We start from the raw sequence: 19,973 nt of genomic DNA on the forward strand, positions 1-19,973 counted from the left end.
CAAAATCCATGAGACTAATTGATTTGCTAATTGATTGGAGATTAGTTGTTCGTTGTCAAATCAATTACAATTTATATGATTCTTTGTTTAAATCATTTTCTTTCCTACAAATGTAATTTTCATTATTTAACACTAGACTTCTTATGTACTGAAAAAAGCAATACAATTCTCTTAAAAATCCTTCATGGTATCAGAGCAAAAATTTCCATCTTGAAGAAACTCATTCACAATTTTCAGCTGCCTCCTCCAATGGTGTAAATAGTCATTGGAGGAGAACTCAAATGATTCTATAATCTCATATTTTCCTAAAATTATTTATCACAAATTCCAGTGCGTTTTTTTTTCTCTTTTTTTGGCAGTTTCGTCGTTTCGAAACTGCACTTCAGTCGAATTTGTATCGAGCATCGTCTTCGTGTTTCAAAAGATTTCTTCCAACATTTCATCTGTCCAAAAATTATCATTTTTCACTTCAAGAGTCAAGTTCCAATTTCCAAGGGCCAAAGGTCAAGAGCCAAGAGGCAAGAGCCAAGGTCCAAGAGCCACTCTTCTAACTAAGTGAATCATGGATTAGAATCAGTCAAATTGAAAGAATGTCATCAACATTTTCATCTCCTCGACAACATCCTATTAGGTGGTTAACATTCTCATCAAAGCCCTTCCCAAGTCGATTTGAGGAAGTATGTGTAAGTTGGGTACTCTCAATATCTACTACCCAACTTGAGGGGGAGTGTAGAGTTATCTCTCTATCTTCCTTGAAAGAAATATGGAAAGTCAAACGCCGAGAATGGAATGTTATCAAATAACAAATTCATCAGACTAATTGATTGGAGATTTGCTGTTGGTTGTCAAATCAATTATAATTCATATAATTCTTTGTTTAAATCATTTCCTTTCCTGCAAATGTAATTTTCATTATTTAACACTAAACTTTTTATATACCGAAAAAAACAATACAATTCTCTAAAAAAAATCCTTTACACAATAGAGATTAATGTGTTATCCTATGCCATTTGCCAAACTGGCACATCACTTCACTGCTTAATCATGGGCTCCATTCTAAAATTGCAAGTAGGAAGACCGATTTCTAACAAGTTAGGCAAAGCAATGGGAATAACTTAATGTCCTACCTCCTTGATAGATCCTAACAACACAGAAGAAAATGATCATATGCTATGTCTTTTATCTATGCTCTTCTACTCGACCCCAATAGAAAGGAACTTAGTCCACACAACATGATAATCAAAATAATACTAACAAACCAGCCAATCCATATAAAACCACACATTACCAACAGACAATCTTCAAAATATTTGGCAAGATAGGTCCCCACACAAAGATATGAAATTTGAATTAAATGAGGAGACAAAGTCATGTGATACCTCTTGATGGTGTTGGATCATTTTCTGAAAACTGCAGCTTAGGTCCATGACTAATTATACATTTGTGGCTGTCATTCAATTGGAGTACCATCTCCCTTTCCTACTATAAATACTCCATCCAAAGGATCCACTCTTAATCATTTCATCCAACACCTGGAATTAGTATTACCTTATTCCCCAAAATAGCATAAAAATTCACACATTACCGTCAAGAACATACATCCATGGCTATCAAATTTCTCAAGCACGTTTTGCCCAAGGCACGAGGGAATACAGCAGCTACCAGTGTACCTAAAGGTCATTTTGCTGTCTATGTAGGAGAGTGTGAAAAGAGGCGATTTGTGCTTCCCATTTCATACTTGAATCATCCTTCATTCCAAACTCTGCTAGAGAAAGCGGAAGAAGAGTTCGGGTTTGCTCACTCGGCGGGTGGTCTCACGATCCCATGCAAAGAAGAAGATTTTATGGACCTAATGTGCAGCTTGCATTGAATTAACATTGAAATAGCTCACGCCATCTGACATCATAACTTGTCTGACTTGATTAGCTATATGTATATAGAAAGTGAGAGAGAGAATATCTCTCAAATTTTGTAGCAGCAGTGTTTTGTAAGGTTGGCAATTGTTGTATAAAAATGCCTCTAGAGGAAATGGAACCATCTTGAATTCGATGAAAAAGTTACCGACTTTCAATGTTTATTATGCATTTAAGGCCAAGATTCTTCTAAATTCTTATATGTTACATCGTTTTGTAGAATCCGATAGCAATAATTTCCAGAGGTTGTTCATAGATATGCTTAGAGTAAGAATCCATTGTACTTCAGCTTTTTATTTTCGAAACCCAAAGGATATCTTGCCGTTTAAGTGAGAGAAGAAGAGAAAATACCCTGCATAGTCCCAATTTCATATCAACCGTCATTTGTTCCAAAGCTTGTTAAGACATGCAGAAGAGGAGTTTGGGTTTGATCATCACTCATCATATGAGCTGTCTACAATTCCCTACAGAGAACAAACCTTCTTTGTCCTTTCCTGCGGCTTGATTTGCCAATGAAAAATCACACAAAAGAGAAGAGGGATAAAACTCTGTTAAGAAGAAACAAAAACAGATCTTCAAATGATAATACGAGACATACCATACTAGGAATATAAATAATATTGAGAAAAATAATCATATCTAGGTTCATACTTTTTTCAATCAATAAATAATTTGAATTCAATTATTATTTTTACATTTACCTCTGTAATGAAATTGGAGAAAAAAAACTTGTATTAAAGCTTTCTACTATTTTAACTTGTGTGAAACTAAATTATATCCTTCAAAAGGACATACCCAGGGAAGTTCAAGGTGGTGAGAGATTGAGGTCTCAAATTCGATTCCCAGAAAGCACTTTGAATCAAAGTGTGGACATGACAGTGAGATATTGTGCCAGCCTCGTTCAAGAAAAACCCAGGTCTCAAAAAAAATTATCTATTTATCCCTCAGAGGGGTGCATTGCTGGATAGTTTTTTCTTTCAAATGATCAAACAAACATATATGGATAGTTAGAAAATACTATATATGTACATATATTGTTATATCTAAAGTCCCGATCTCCTCATTGTTAATATGTGGATATTACACTCAACATTTATTGCATTCCCCACTGATGCAGCGTGCGTGGCTAGGATGAATCTTTATCAAGATTCGTTGATTCTTACGAATACCGAAAGTCGATAGATATTGAGGAAACCTCGTTTTCTGATTAATAATCTTCCCCTAACAAAGTGTTTTAAGATCCTTTAAATACTCAAACCCTAGCTTGCAAAAGAAATAAACAACTTTTAATAAATTGCAAAAAACACCCGAAACTAATAAAAAATGCGATTTTGAGCCCCTAAACGTTTCCGCCCGAAAAACACTAGGCAATCGTCGAAATCTGACACTTGCGAGATATTTTCGGATGCTGCAACTTTCGCATAAACGCCTCTTCGACTCGCACCGCATCATTCCCCCCAGGGTAGAAAAGATTCGTCCTCGAATCTGGAACCGCATCATCCTCATCAGAAGAAGACTCACCCACAAAAGGAACAAGATGCTTCACATTGAACACATCAGAGGTACGCACATGGCTGGGAAGGCGTAAACGATAAGCATTGGGGTTGATCTTCTCCACAATCTCAACAGGACCAATCTTCTTAGCAGCAAGCTTGCTATATTCATGAGCTGGAAAACGATCCTTAGTCAGAATAGCCCACACAAAGTCACCAACTTCAAAATCAACAGCACGCCTTCTCGAATCAGCCTTCTCCTTGTACTTGGCAGTAGCAGCAACCAAGCGGTCATGAGTGGTCTGATGAACCTGAGCCAACTGACCAACAAAACCCGCAGCAGTGGAATGAGGACGCACCTTGCTGGGCAGCGCTAACAAATCAAGAGGAGCACGCGGAGACAGCCCGTAAATCACATGGAAAGGACTGAAACCAGTGGAGCGATTAACAGCATGATTGTGAGCAAACTCGGCCTGAGGCAGCTTCAGATCCCAAGCCTTAGGATGATCCCCAATTAAACTGCGCAGAAGGTTCCCCAAAGACCTATTAACAACTTCAGTTTGGCCATCAGTTTGCGGGTGATAGGCACTGCTAAAATTCAGCTGAGTATTAACCAAACGCCAAAGACTCCTCCAAAAGTGACTCACAAAGCGAGTGTCCCGATCAGAAACTATGGAGGCAGGAAGTCCATGAAGGCGATACACATCCCTGAAATAAAGCTGTGCAACAGCCACAGCATCAGAGGTTTTCTTGCAGGGAATGAAATGAACCATCTTCGAGAATCGGTCAACCACCACAAAAATCGAATCAGAACCACGCTGGGTACGTGGCAGCCCAAGGACAAAATCCATACTAACATCAGACCATGGTTGAGTGGGAATAGGCAGAGGCAAGTATAACCCGGCATTAGTCGAAGCGCCCTTAGCCAACTGACAAACACGACAACGAGCAACAAAACGCCCCACCTCTTTGCGCATCGAAGGCCAGAAATAAGAAGCTGCAAGAAGCTGGAAGGTACGATCACGCCCAACATGGCCTTCTTTGTGGAGTTCCTGAATCATCCTCAAACGCAGGCTGCAATCTGGAATGCACAGCTGCACACCGCGGAAAAGGAACCCATCCTCCAAGACAAAGTCCCTCGAATCCCCCTGTTGGATGCGAATGAGGACCTGAGAAAAGAAAGGATCATCACGATAGAGGTCCACAAACGAATCAAAGCCGGGTACATGGACACGCATCTCCGCCAACAGCCCATGACGACGACTCAAAGCATCAGCCACGCGATTAAACACACCAGCCTTGTGTTTAATCACAAAAGTAAACTGCTGTAAATAAGAGACCCACGAAGCATGACGATGAGAAATCTTGTCCTGACCACCAAGATGCTTGAGGGAATCATGATCCGTATATAAGACAAACTCCCGCTGAAATAAATAATGACGCCAGTGTTTGACTGCCTGGACAATAGCATAGAACTCAATATCATAGGTACTGAAACGAAGTTTAGCGCTAGACAGTTTCTCACTAAAATAAGCAACAGGACGCCCAGATTGGCTAAGTACAGCCCCAATACCCAATTTCGAAGCATCACAATGTAGTTCAAATGGCTGGGAAAAATCAGGAAGAACCAAAATAGGGGCTGAAGTGAGTCGGTGCTTGATCTCAACAAAGGCAGCCTCGGCATCATCCGTCCAGAAGAACTTAACCCCCTTCATACAATCAGTGATAGGAGCCGTAACACTACTGAAGTGAGGAATAAAACGCCGATAGAAGGAAGCCAAGCCATGAAAACTGCGAACTTCAGTGATCGAAGAGGGGCGGGGCCACTGATTGACAGCCAGTACCTTACTCGGGTCCACTTTCAGGCCCTCCCGAGACACCACATAACCGAGGAACTGGGTAGAATCAGTAAGAAATGTGCACTTCGAGGAAGCAGCATAGAACTTGTCACGCCGGAGAACAGATAACACCTCACGAAGATGGGAGAGGTGTGCTACCTCGCTGTCACTGTAAATCAAGATGTCGTCGAAGTAAACGACTACAAACTTCCCAATGAAAGGGCGAAGAGCCTGGTTCATCACACGCATAAAGGTGCTAGGAGCATTCGACAGACCAAACGGCATAACCAGCCACTCATATAAGCCCTCACGAGTCTTAAAGGCAGTCTTCCACTCATCACCCATGCGAATACGAATCTGATGGTATCCACTCTTGAGATCCAGTTTGCTAAACACAGAAGCACCACCCAACTGATCCAACAAGTCATCCAACCGGGGAATAGGAAACCGATAACGCACTGTAATCTTGTTGATAGCACGACTATCAATGCACATACGCCAAGACCCATCCTTTTTTGGGGTAAGAAGGGCCGGGACAGCACAGGGACTAAGGCTCTCTCGAATGTGTCCCTTAGCCAGCAAGTCCTCCACCTGTCTACGCAACTCTTCATGTTCTTTGGGACTCATGCGGTAATGAGGACGGTTGGGTAGGGCAGCACCTGGAACCAAGTCAATGTGATGCTGGATATCACGCAAAGGAGGCAAGGCACAAGGCAGATTCTCAGGAAAAACATCTGCAAACTCCTGTAACAGCGGCTGCACTGGAATAGGCACCTCAGAACTAGCACCACAGGTAATCAGCGAACAAAATAGAGCAAACACCATGCCTGATTCGACCATGGCGGTCTGAAAAGGACCCCGAGACAACAAGGTGGCAGGGGGGGACGCATGATGAGTGGGGGCAGCACCCTTCTTGGGCTGATTTGGCATCAACACAATCTTGGTACCATGAAATAAGAACGTGTAGGTATTAGCACGCCCATCATGTATAACAGAATGATCAAACTGCCAAGGGCGACCAAGTAAAAGGTGACAAGCATCCATATGAACCACATCACAATATACAGCATCACGATAATGGGAACCAATGGAAAAATTAACAAGTACGCGCTTCGAAACTGTAACATCCGTACCTTGACTCAGCCAGGACAAGCGATAAGGCTTGGGATGAGGTTCAGTGGACAGACCCAGCTTCGAAACTGCAACCTCAGAAATCACATTCTCACAACTCCCAGCATCAATGATGAAGGTGCAAACTTTGCCACCGATGGTACAAGTGGAATGGAACAGATTATTGCGTAACCACTCGTTGTCAGGAGCACGAGGGGTTAAACATGATCGACGAATCACCAAAAGGGGGCCAACATCACCAGAAACATACTCCTCCGCTGCCTCATCATCATAAACATCATACACTGGGGCTGAATCTGAAGGAAGAGCAGAGTCAGGATCATCCACCTCAGTAAAAAGACCACGATTGGTGGACTTTGGGTTGCGACACTCTGCTTGGCGATGGCCAACTTCACCACAATTGAAACAACGCAAGCCACCGGGACGTCCCTGCGGGGGGGCTGTAGTGCCGCGAGGGGGGGCTGGGGTGGGATGGGCCGACTGGGAAGAAGAACCAATGCCACTAGTGGGGACAACCTGTTTTCCAAAGCTACCCGAACCGCGCCTGGCTAGCTGTTTCTCAGCCTGTGAAGCACGCTGATGTGCCTCAGAAACAGTCAAGGGATCAAACATATTCAAAATATCCTGCAACTGGAGGCGAAGGCCACCAATATAGCGAGAAACCAACTGGAGAGGGGACTCAGACAGGTCAACACGAGCCACAAAGGTGTAAAACTCAGTGGAATAGTCATCCACGGAACGAGAACCCTGACGAAGATTCTGGAACCGCTGGTACAGGTTACGTTCGTAATTATATGGTAGAAACGCAGCCCTAATATGCTTCCTGAATTTGTCCCAATTCGTGAGCTTTGCCTTACCATGACGAACACGTGTCTGTTTCAACTGCTGCCACCATGCTTGTGCACGACCATGTAAGCGGATCGTAACAAGGGGTACACGACGATCTGCAGGAACTTCCTTGAAATCCAGAATCTCTTCAACCTGAGAAAGCCAATCAATAAACTCTTCCGGTGATAGACTACCATCGAACTTAGGGATGTCCACCCTGAAAGCCTGCTCCCAGCGATGATTGGGGCGTTCAGGGGATCGATTCCGAAGACCACCGAGAGGGTTTTCATCTGTCATCGTAACATCATCTTCAGGGTGGTGCATGTGCATAGATGCATCCATCCGTTGCGTCAACCATTCAACCTGCCGCCTCAAATCGTCGTTATCACGGCGAAACTCAGCGTTTTCACGTCGCAACTCAGCAAGGTCACCATCATCAGCACCAGGGGTAGGGTTGCGCGGCTGTCTTCGGGGCGGCATACCTCAGGGTCGACTGGAAACTGATACCAACTGATGCAGCGTGCGTGGCTAGGATGAATCTTTATCAAGATTCGTTGATTCTTACGAATACCGAAAGTCGATAGATATTGAGGAAACCTCGTTTTCTGATTAATAATCTTCCCCTAACAAAGTGTTTTAAGATCCTTTAAATACTCAAACCCTAGCTTGCAAAAGAAATAAACAACTTTTAATAAATTGCAAAAAACACCCGAAACTAATAAAAAATGCGATTTTGAGCCCCTAAACGTTTCCGCCCGAAAAACACTAGGCAATCGTCGAAATCTGACACTTGCGAGATATTTTCGGATGCTGCAACTTTCGCATAAACGCCTCTTCGACTCGCACCGCATCACCCACATTCTTGGTTTACTTGCGCAGCTGCACCTACATGTGTTCCCTGTCAGGAGGGTAAGCCACAAAACAGGCTCCACATATATCATACATTTATATTGAATGTGTTAGACAAGCCCATGTGATACCTCATGACATGTCTTCCAATGGACCAAAATTATTTTCACCAAATGGGACCAATGATACCTCTCCAATAAATTCAAACCAATGGTACCTACATATATATCTCTCAACCAGCAACACCATTCAACCATCAAACTTCATCTCTTTCTCTGAAACATTCTGCTCTTCCAATCCTAACAATTCATTTACCTTATTATTCTAGATCATGGGTTTCCGCTTACCGGTTATCGTACAATCCAAGAATGCAATCCGACGGGCTGTGTCTACTCCAATATCTTCGAATGTACCAAAAGGGCACCTTGCAGTATATGTTGGAGAAACAGATCGGAAAAGATACGTAGTCCCAATTTCATATTTGAAACATCCTTTTTTCCAGAGCTTGTTGAGAAAAGCAGAAGAAGAGTTTGGGTTTGATCACCCAATGGGTGGTCTTACAATTCCCTGCACAGAAGAAGATTTCATTGACATTGCACGCAGCTTGAATTGTTGATAAAATGCAAGGACAACAATACATAATGAGAGTTCTAAAACAACTAACTAGAAAGCCTCCACTCAACAATTTTTTGTCCCAGTCTCGGCTTCGAATGTACTGTAATTATATTAACAGTCAAATACAATGTAGATCGATGTATACACTCTTTACATGAAAACTTTACAATTTTGAGTATCTTCCAGTTGAGAAAAATCTGACTCATAATTCCTTTTATCGTTGGGTTTCATTGATTGGCAGCTTAACCATATCTCCAAAGTTCAAACATTAAATTTTGATTTACTTAGCATTTGTGAACAAGATAGATGATAAAATATGCATAGGTAGAGTTGAAGAAGATATCTTGAATTTGCGAAATGTGCATTTTTCATTTATGCAACCAAATTTTAATCAATTTGACTAACATATGACAAATGAAAATCCCCGCGTATATAACAAGCTTAGCTTTATCTCATGAGAAAATTTCCAAAAGGCACCGACTAAAAGAAGAATCATAGAAAAGAAACGACTAAAATGATTAGATTTATTCAAGTTAGAAAAAAAAAACTATGCCAATTACCAAATTGGCATGTCAATTCTTAATTACGGGCTCCATGCAACAAGAATTGAAAGTAGGAAGACCAATTTCTAGCAAGTTAGACACAGCCATATGCAAGACTTAATGGCCTACTCCTATGACAGCTCCTACCAACAAATAAGAAATTGATCACATGCTATGTCTTTTATCTATCCTGCTAGGATATGAAGCACTCCACCCTAAAGGAAAGGAACTTAATTCACACAGCTTGATAATTCAATTTATATTAACAGGCCAACCATATATACACCACATATTACAAACAGACAGGACCCCACAGAAATCCAAAGTAATTTAGGAGGCAAAATCATGTGATACCTCTTGCTGGTGTTGGATCATTTGTTGAAAACTACATCTTCTTTGTCCATGACTAATATATTGGTGGTTTCCATTCATTTGGAGTATGATCTTTCCATCTCTCTATAAATACATTACCCAAAGGATCATCTCTTCATCAATTCATTACACACTTGGTGTTAATTCTACCTTATTACAAAAAATCCACGCATTACCATCAAGAACATCCATGGCTATCAAATTTCTCAAGCAGGTTTTTCCCAAGGTACGAGGGATTACAGCAGCTACCAGTGTGCCTAAAGGCCATTTTTCTGTCTATGTGGGAGAGGGTGAAAAGAGACGATTTGTACTTCCCATTTCATACTTGAATCATCCTTCATTCCAAACTCTGCTAGAGAAAGCGGAAGAAGAGTTCGGGTTTGCTCACCCGACGGGTGGTCTCACGATCCCATGCAGAGAAGAAGCTTTCATTGACCTCATGTGCGGCTTGCATTGAATTCACTTTGAGCGTGAAAAAGCTCACGCCATTTGACATCATAGTTTGTCGATTTTGATTAGCAAGAGAGAGAGAGAGAGATCATTTCTCAAATTTTGTAGCACTGCAGTAGTGTCTGCTTCATTTAAGCTGACAATTGTTGTATATAAATATACCCTTTAGAGGAAATAGAACGATCTTACATTCAAAGAAAAGTCAAATCTTTTGATATCAGCTGTGCATTTAATCTGAACCTGTCAACATCGTATATGTTCTTCAGCGCTGCTAGTCCAATCCGTAACCAAGTCTTCTTATCCCATTAACAACACTCACTAACATCCCCATCTTGACAAGAAATTGATTGCTCCATAAGTTGAGTAGCATTTCATGTATATAATTACCACATTTCCAAGTAACTATCTTTGGTTCTTTGATCAAAGTGGCATATTATAAATTAAAAGATGTAGCTATGTAACTTTTATAATCACATTTATCATTAACTATTAAAATGGTTAAGGATACTGTGTTTCAAACAGTTGTCTTGTTGCTTAGTACAAACATATGATTAAAATTTAGTTCACGACACCCTGATCATTGTCATTCTTTGTCTAAGTCCAAGTCCCAACTCCCAATTCACATAAGCTTTGGACAATGTCATGTGACCGTGAAACAATTCTATCCCAAAACAATGTCAATGAAGATATGCAGATGCTGCACTAGAAAAGTCCACTTCAGCTTTGTAAAAAAGTAACTTGTATTAGAAACCTTCTACTGATTTAACTCAATCAAACACTAGTTAGAAAGCACTACAAAAAAAGTCTCGTAAAAAAGTCTGAAATTGTAAGCTTTGGCCAATGGAATGTGTATGTTAAAAAAATATCAGCACCCAATCTCCTCATTGTGAATATGTGGATATTATACTCAGAATGCTTTTAAATTCCCCACATATTCACAATCTACTTACATTAATAAACCTACACTTAATTTTTTTACCTGTCAGGAAGGTAAGCTACAATTTCCGGCTCCACTTATATGATACTATTTACAATAAATTTAGTTAGACAAGCCCATGTGAAGATGCCACATGCCATGTTTCCCAATGTATCAAACTGATCTGAACCAATTGGGACCAATGATACCTCTTCTACAATAAATTCAGACAAATGCTACCTCTACATATATCTCTCACCCAGCAACACCATCCATCCATCAAACCTCATCTCTTTCTCTTAAACAATCTGTGATTTCAATCCCTCCAAAAGACAACCATTCTTCTACTTGTCTGAGATCATGGGTTTCCGTTTGCCAGTTTTTGTTCAAGCCAAGCAGGTGATTCGTCGAGCCTTGTCAACTCCGATGTCCTCTGATGTCCCCAAAGGATATCTCGCAGTATATGTCGGAGACACAGAGAGGAAGCGCTGCATAGTCCCAGTTGCATACTTGAAGCATCCTTTTTTCCAGAGTTTGCTAAGCAAGGCAGAAGAAGAGTTTGGGTTTGATCACCCAATGGGTGGTCTTACAATTCCCTGCACAGAAGAAGATTTCATTGATATCACCAGCGGCTTGAAATGCCGATGAACTACAAGGACAAGACATAAAATAGAGTTCTAATCCAACTAACTGAAGACGTGAATTTAACAGTTTTGTTTTGTCTCAGCCTCAATTGTATTTGATGATATTGACAATCAAATACATTGTACATACACACATACTTGTATCATTCATCTTTTACATGAAGTGTTCAGAAATTCAAATCTCTTACTTATATAATTCCTTTTTTGACTATATTTTTTTATTTCGCACCTTATTCATGTTTGCATCATCCTTCATTCAAAAGATTGCTAGAGAAAACAGAAGAAGAGTTCGGGTTTGATCATCTGGCAGGTGGTCTCACGATCCCATGCAGAGAAGAAGCCTTTATTGATCTCTGGAGCAGTTTGCAATGAGAGGAATTTGAGCGTGAAAAAGCTCATGCCATTTGACATCATAACTTCTCGAATTTGATTAACAAGAGAGGATTTCTCTACCGTTTTGAAAAAAAAAATATTGACTTCTCTAATTTTGTAGCAACAGTGTCTGCTCCTTTATGCCTGATAATTTCTGTATATAAATACTCAAAATAAATGGAACCATCAAACATTCGAAGAAAAAAACTCCCAACTTTCAATGTCTTCTATACATTAATCTAAACTAGTCAAAATTGCTTGCTTTAGTAACAAAGGACTCGCATTGTATGGCCAAATCAGAATATCACATTCTAATCATAATGCAGATTCCAATAGGCACTAAATTTGAATTTATGTTAAACACTACCAGTATAACATACTTATATTTAGTCCTACTGAAAAGTTTAAGTGATTATCCCTATTCTGTACTAAATTAATTTAAATGAAAAGGCAACTCTTGATAGATTAAGAATTAAACAATAATAGTCTTTAAATAGAAATATAAGAGATAATTATGTCACAAGATTATAATTTGATTCAGTTTGGTAATTCAAAACAAAAATAAAATCCAATTAAGGACTATATGCACTTCTAGAAGGACGTGACTGAAATTATTAGATTTCTGTAAATCATAGCTTGAGGACATTCTATTCTGTGAAAACTAAACTCTTGTGAATGACCATGAGGGCCAACAGCAGGTCTACCGCAGGGTAGCCTCAAGGAAGATAAATCTACTAAAATTATATTCTTTTACTGCAATATGGCAACCTGTCAAGTATTCAAGTGGAACATCAAATCTGATTATATGATTATGACGAAGCAACAATAGGATATTGAATTAATACAAGATTACAAAAGATTTGGATGTCCAGAACATGATTTATCTCTATGGGGACGGAATTCTAGTCATGTCCTGCGCAAGAGGCCATATGTGTATTCTAACAGCCAAATCGACACATTATTCATCCATTAGTTAGTTGCTTATGGGCTTAATGCAAAATTTAATAGAAGGGAAGACTGATTAAGTTAGGTAGAGAGAGCCAATGGGACATGGATTAATGGAATACCTCCTATGATAGCTCCTAGCAACATAGAAGAAAATGATCATATGCTATGTCTACCTATGCTTCTGTTAACATTAAGCACTTGGCCCCAATGCAAAGGAACTTGATTCACACATCTTTACAAATCAAAATACAGTAACAGGTCAACCATCTATCTATCACATGTTGCCAACAGACAAGATTCAAAATATTTGGCAAGATAGGTCCCCACACAAAGAAATAAATGAAGAGGCAAAGCCATATGATACCTCTTGATGATGTTCCATCTTTTGCTGAACCTACAGTTTCTCTTTCCATAGCTAAATACATATGTGGTTGTCATTCATTTGCAATATGATATCCTTCACTTTCTATAAATACTCTATCCAAAGGAACTCCTCTTCATCATTCCATCAAACACTTGGTATTCATACTGCCTTATAACCCAAAATCTCATACAAATTCAATCATTACCATCAAGAACATCCATGGCTATCAAATTTCTCAAGCAGGTTTTGCCCAAGGTACGAGGGATTACGGCAGCTACCAGTGTGCCAAAAGGCCATTTTTCTGTCTATGTAGGAGAGTGTGAAAAGAGACGATTTGTACTTCCCATTTCATACTTGAATCATCCTTCATTCCAAACTCTGCTAGAGAAAGCGGAAGAAGAGTTCGGGTTTTCTCACCCGACGGGTGGTCTCACGATCCCATGCAGAGAAGAAGCTTTTATTGACCTCATGTGCGGCTTGCATTGAATTCACTTTGAGCGTGAAAATGCTCACGCCATTTAACATCATAGCTTGTAGATTTTGATTAGCAAGAGAGATAATTTCTAAAATTTTGTAGCACTGCACTAGTGTCTGCTTCATTTATAGCTGGCAATTGTTGTATATAAATATACCCTTTAGAGGAAATGGAACAATCTTACATTCAAAGAAAAAGTCCCATCTTTTGATATCAGCTATGCATTTCATCATTTGTCAACATCGTATATGTTCTTCATGAGCTGCTAGTGCAATCCGTAGCCAAGTCTTCTTATCCCATTAAAAACACTCACTAACATCCCCATCTTGACAAGAAATTGATTGCTCCATAAGTTGAGTAGCATTTCATGTATATAATTACCACATTTCCAAGTAACTTTATTTGGCTCTTTGATCCTAGTGGCATATTATAAATTAAAAGATGTAGCTATGTACCACTTATTATCACATTTATCATTAACTATTAAAATGGTTAAGGATACTGTGTTTCAAACAGTTGTCTTGTTGCTTAGTACAAACATATGATTAAAATTTAGTTCACGACACCCTGATCATTGTCGTTATTTGTCTAAGTCCAACTCCCAACTCCCAATTCACATAAGCTTTGGACAATGTCAATGAAGATATGTAGATGCTGCACTAGAAAAGTTCACTCCAAAAACAATGTCAATGAAGATATGCAGATGCTGCACTAGAAAAGTTCGCTTCAGCTTTGTAAAAAAATAACTTGTATTACAAACCTTCTACTGTTTTAACTCAATCAAACATTAGTTAGAAAGCCTTTTTCAAAAAAAAAACACTAGTTAGAAAGCACTACAAAGAAAGTATCGTAAAAAAGTCTGAAATTTTAAGCTTTGGCCAATGGAATGTGTATGTTAAACAAATATCAGCAGCCAATCTCCTCATTGTGAATATGTGGATATTATACTCAGAATGCTTTTGAATCCACCACATATTCACAATCTACTTACCTTTCTAAACCTACTCTTATTTTTTTCCCTATCAGGAAGGTAAGCTACAATTTCCGGCTCCACTTATATGATACTATTTACAATAATTTAGTTAGACAATCCCATGTGAAGATTCCACATGCCATGTTTCCCAATGTATCAAACTGATCTGAACCAATTGGGACCAATGATACCTCTTCTACAATAAATTCAGACAAATGCTACCTCTACATATATCTCTCGCCCAGCAACACCATCCAATTATAACACCTCATCTCTTTCTCTTAAACAATCTGTGCTTTCAATCCCTCCAAAAGACTACTACTCTTCTATTTCTCTGAGATCATGGGTTTCCGCTTGCCAGTTTTTGTTCAAGCTAAGCAGGTGATTCGTCGAGCCTTGTCAACTCCGATGTCCTCTGATGTCCCCAAAGGATATCTCGCAGTATATATAGGAGACACAGAGAGGAAGCGCTGCATAGTCCCAGTTGCATACTTGAAGCATCCTTTTTTCCAGAGTTTGCTAAGCAAGGCAGAAGACGAGTTTGGGTTTGATCACCCAATGGGTGGTCTTACAATTCCCTGCACAGAAGAAGATTTCATTGATATCACCAGCGGCTTGAAATGCCGATGAACTACAAGAACAAGACATAAAATTGAGTTCTAATCCAACTAACTGAAGACGTGTATTCAACAGTTTTGTTTAGTCTCAGCTTCAATTGTATTTGATGATATTCACAATCAAATACATTGTACATACACACATACTTGTATCATTCATCTTTTACATGAAGAATTCATAAATTCAAATATCTTACTTATATAATTCCTTTTTTTACTATATTTTATTATTTGGCACCTTATTCATGTTTGCATCATCCTTAATTCAAGTTTGCTAGAGAAAACAGAAGAAGGGTTTGATCATCCGGCAGGTGGTCTCACGATCCCATGCAGAGAAGAAGCCTTTATTGATCTCTGGAGCGGCTTGCAATGAGAGGAATTTGAGCGTGAAAAAGCTCATGCCATTTGACATCATAACTTCTCAAATTTGATTAGCAAGAGAGGATTTCTCTATCGTTTTAAAAAAAAATTGACTTCTCTAATTTTGTAGCAATAGTGTCTGCTCCTTTATGCCTGACAATTGCTGTATATAAATACTCCTCAAAAGAAATGGAACCATCAAAATTCGAAGAAAAAATCTCCCAACTTTCAATGTCTGCTATACATTTAATCTAAACTAGTCAACATTGCTTGCTTTAGTAGCAAAGGATTAGCATTGTAAGGCCAAATCAGAATAAAACATTCTAATCATAATGCAGATTCATATAGTCACTAAATTTGAATTTATGCTAAACTCTACCAATATAACATACTCATATTTAATCCTACTGGAAAGATTAAGTGATTATCCCTATTCGGTACTAAATTAATTTAAATGAAAAGGCAACACTTGATAGATTAAGAATTAAACAATAAGTCTTAAATAGAAATATAAGAGATAATTATGTCACAAGATCATAATCTGTTTCAATTTGGTAATTCAAAACAAAAATAAAATCCAACTAAGGACTATATGCACTTCTAGGGACGTGACTGAAATTAATAGATTTCTGTAAATCATAACTTAAGGACATTCTATTCTGTGAAAACTAAACTCTAGCGAATGACCACGAGGGCCAACAGCAGGTCTACCACAGGGTAGCCTCAAGGAAGATAAATCTACTAAAATTATATTCTTTTACTGCAATATGGCAACCTGTCAAATACTCAAGTGGAACCTCAAATCTGATTATATGCTTATGCCAAAGCAACAAAAGGATATTGAATTAATACTAGAGTACAAAAGATTTGGGTGTCTAGAACATGATTTATCTCTATGGGGACGGAATTCTAGTCATGTCCTGTGCAAGAGGCCATATGTGTATTCTAACAGTCAAATCGACACATTATTCATCCATTAGTTAGTTGCTTATGGGCTCAATGCAAAATTTAATAGAAGGGAAGACTGATTAAGTTAGGTAGAGAGAGCCAATGGGACATGGATTAATGGAATACCACCTAGCAACATAGAAGAAAAGTATCATATGCTATGTCTACCTATGCTTTTGTTAATATTAAGCACTTGGCCCCAATGCAAAGGAGCTTGATTTACACATCTTTACAAATCAAAATACAGTAACAGGTCAACCATCTATCTATCACATGTTGCCAACAGACAAGATTCAAAATATTTGGCAAGATAGGTCCCCACACACAGAAATGAAACTTGAAATAAATGAAGAGGCAAAGCCATATGATACCGCTTGATGATGTTCCATCTTTTGTTGAACCTACAGTTTCTCTTTCCATAGCTAAATACATATGTGGCTGTCATTCATTTGCAATATAATATCCTTCTCTTTCTATAAATACTCTACCCAAAGGAACTTCTCTTCATCATTCCATCAAACACTTGGTGTTCGTACTGCCTTATTACCCATAATCTCATACAAATTCAATCATTACCATCAAGAACATCCATGGCTATCAAATTTCTCAAGCAGGTTTTTCCCAAGGTACGAGGGATTACGGCAGCTACCAGTGTGCCAAAAGGCCATTTTTCTGTCTATGTAGGAGAGTGTGAAAAGAGACGATTTGTACTTCCCATTTCATACTTGAATCATTCTTCATTCCAAACTCTGCTAGAGATAGCGGAAGAAGAGTTTGGGTTTGCTCACCCGACGGGTGGTCTCACGATCCCATGCAGAGAAGAAGCTTTTATTGACCTCATGAGTGGCTTGCATTGAATTCACTTTGAGCGTGAAAAAGCTCACGCCATTTGACATCATAGTTTGTCGATTTTGATTAGCAAGAGAGAGAGAGAGATCATATCTCAAATTTTGTAGCACTGCATTAGTGTCTGCTTCATTTATAGCTGGCAATTGTTGTACATAAATATACCCTTTAAAAGGAAATGGAACGATCTTACATTCAATGAAAAAGTCCCATCTTTTAATATCTGCTATGCATTTAATCTGAACTTGTCAACATCGTATATGTTCTTCAGAGCTGCTAGTCCAATCCGTAGCCAAGTCTTCTTATCCCATTAACAACATTCCAAGTAATTATCTTTGGTTCTTTGCTCCTAAAGGCATATTATAAATTAAAAGATGTAGCTATGTAACACTTAATATCACATTTATCATTAACTATTAAAATGATTAAGGATACTATGTTTCAAAGAGTTGTCTTGTTGGTACAAACATATGATTGAAATATAGTTGACAACACCCTGATCATTGTCGTTCTTTGTCTAAGTACAAGTCCCAACTCCCAATTCACATAAGCATTGGACAATGTGATGTGACCACGAAACAATTCTATATCAAAACAATGTCAATGAAGATATGCAGATGCTGCACTAGAAAAGTTCACTACAGCTTTGTAGAAAAATAACTTGTATTACGAACCTTCTACTGTTTTAACTCAATCAAACACTAGTTAGAAAGAACTACAGAGAAAGTCTAGTAAAAAAGTCTGAAATTTTAAGCTTTGGCCAATGGAATGTGTCAGCACCCAATATCTTCATTGTGAATATGTGGATATTACATTCAGAATGCTTTTGAATCCCCCACATATTCACAATCTACTTACATTAATAGACCTACACTTATTTTTTCCCTGTCAGGAAGGTAAGCTACAATTTCCGGCTCCACTTATATGATACCATTTTTATAATAAATTTAGTTAGACAAGCACATGTGAAGATGCCACATGCCATGTTTCCCAATATATCAAACTGATCAGAACCAATTGGGACCAATGATGCCTCTTCTACAATAAATTCAGACCAATGCTACCTCTACATATATCATCTCTCGCCCAGCAACAACATCCAACCATCAAACTTAATCTCTTTCACTTAAACAATCTGTGCTTTCAATCCCTCCAAAAGACTACTACTCTTCTACTTGTCTGAGATCATGGGTTTCCGTTTGCCAGTTTTTGTTCAAGCCAAGCAGGTGATTCGTCGAGCCTTGTCATCTCCGATGTCCTCTGATGTCCCCAAAGGATATCTCGCAGTATATATCGGAGAAACAGAAAGGAAGCGCTGCATAGTCCCAGTTGCATACTTGAAGCATCCGTTTTTCCAAAGTTTGCTAAGCAAGGCAGAAGAAGAGTTTGGGTTTGATCACCCAATGGGTGGTCTTACAATTCCCTGCACAGAAGAAGATTTCATTGATATCACCCGCAGCTTGAACTGTTGATGAAGTGCAACGATGACACGACTTAAATGAGAGTTTTAACACAACTAACTAAATACCCACCATTCAACTGTACTGTAATTATATTGATAGTCAAATACAATATAGATCCATGTATACACTTCCTTTACATGAAAATATTAGAATTTTGAATATATTCCTTTTGCAAAAAATCTGACTCATATATTTCCTTATTTGTTGGCATAACCACATCTAAACTGTTCAATCATTAAAATTTTAGTTTACTTATCAATTGGGAAAAGATAGGCTGGATAGCTGCTAAAATATGTGTATAGGTAGTAGAGGTGAAGAAGATATCTTGAATTTGTGACGATATGCATTTTTCATTTCTGCAATCAAATATTAAATCAGTTTGCATAAACATACAAAGAAATGACAATCCTCAATAACAGCTTAGACTTATCTCATGAAAGATTAAAACTCCAATACATGGATTAAAGATGTAGCCCGCAAACACACTTAACCAGGCGCATAATTTGTTGCCTGACGGACTCGAACTCAGAAACTTAGGGTTAGTATCCACCTCTTATTGCCGCTAGACTAGAAGAGAGGATTTGTGTAGAGACTGTTAGAGTATTCAAATAGGAACTTCATTTCAAAAATCTAAAGTGAAAGTTGTATTTTTTAGAATATATTTTATTTACACAAAATAGAGATTAATGTGTTATCGTATACCAGTTTTCCAAATTGACACCTAAACCTGCAAGTAGGAAGACCAGTTTCTAACAAGTTAGGCAGAGCCATGGCATGACTTAACCGTCTACCTCCTTGATAGCTCCAAGCAACAAAGAAGAAAATGATAATATCCTGTCTTTTATCTATGCTTTTACAACATGAAGGACTTGACCCCAATAGAAAAGAATTGAATCCACACAACATGATATTATACAAACAGGCCAACTATACCTACAACACATTAACAACAGACAATCTTCAAAATATTTGGCCAGATAGGTGCCCACAGAAAGATATGAAATCTGATCAAATGA

At 38.6% G+C, this 19,973-nt stretch overlaps 4 protein-coding genes across 4 annotated transcripts; all 4 read left to right on the plus strand.

Moving 5' to 3' along the window:
- The first annotated feature begins 8,277 nt into the window (after nt 1–8,277).
- LOC124925383 (auxin-responsive protein SAUR21-like) lies at nt 8,278–8,999 on the plus strand. The gene has a single exon (XM_047465372.1). The coding sequence runs from the start codon at nt 8,384–8,386 to the stop codon at nt 8,666–8,668; it is 285 nt and encodes a 94-aa protein (XP_047321328.1). The 5' UTR covers nt 8,278–8,383; the 3' UTR covers nt 8,669–8,999.
- Nucleotides 9,000–11,069: 2,070 nt separating this feature from the next.
- LOC124925381 (auxin-responsive protein SAUR21-like) lies at nt 11,070–11,719 on the plus strand. The gene has a single exon (XM_047465370.1). The coding sequence runs from the start codon at nt 11,308–11,310 to the stop codon at nt 11,593–11,595; it is 288 nt and encodes a 95-aa protein (XP_047321326.1). The 5' UTR covers nt 11,070–11,307; the 3' UTR covers nt 11,596–11,719.
- Nucleotides 11,720–15,065: 3,346 nt separating this feature from the next.
- LOC124925382 (auxin-responsive protein SAUR21-like) lies at nt 15,066–15,560 on the plus strand. The gene has a single exon (XM_047465371.1). It carries the CDS (start codon nt 15,066–15,068, stop codon nt 15,351–15,353), a length of 288 nt encoding a protein of 95 aa, XP_047321327.1. The 3' UTR covers nt 15,354–15,560.
- A 3,028-nt stretch (nt 15,561–18,588) lies between these two features.
- Nucleotides 18,589–19,118, plus strand: LOC124925384 (auxin-responsive protein SAUR21-like). Its single transcript, XM_047465373.1, has one exon. It carries the CDS (start codon nt 18,682–18,684, stop codon nt 18,964–18,966), a length of 285 nt encoding a protein of 94 aa, XP_047321329.1. The 5' UTR covers nt 18,589–18,681; the 3' UTR covers nt 18,967–19,118.
- Nucleotides 19,119–19,973: the final 855 nt, after the last annotated feature.

This window comes from Impatiens glandulifera, chromosome 2 (genome assembly GCF_907164915.1).
Source record: "Impatiens glandulifera chromosome 2, dImpGla2.1, whole genome shotgun sequence".
In the NCBI taxonomy this organism is placed as follows: domain Eukaryota; kingdom Viridiplantae; phylum Streptophyta; class Magnoliopsida; order Ericales; family Balsaminaceae; genus Impatiens; species Impatiens glandulifera.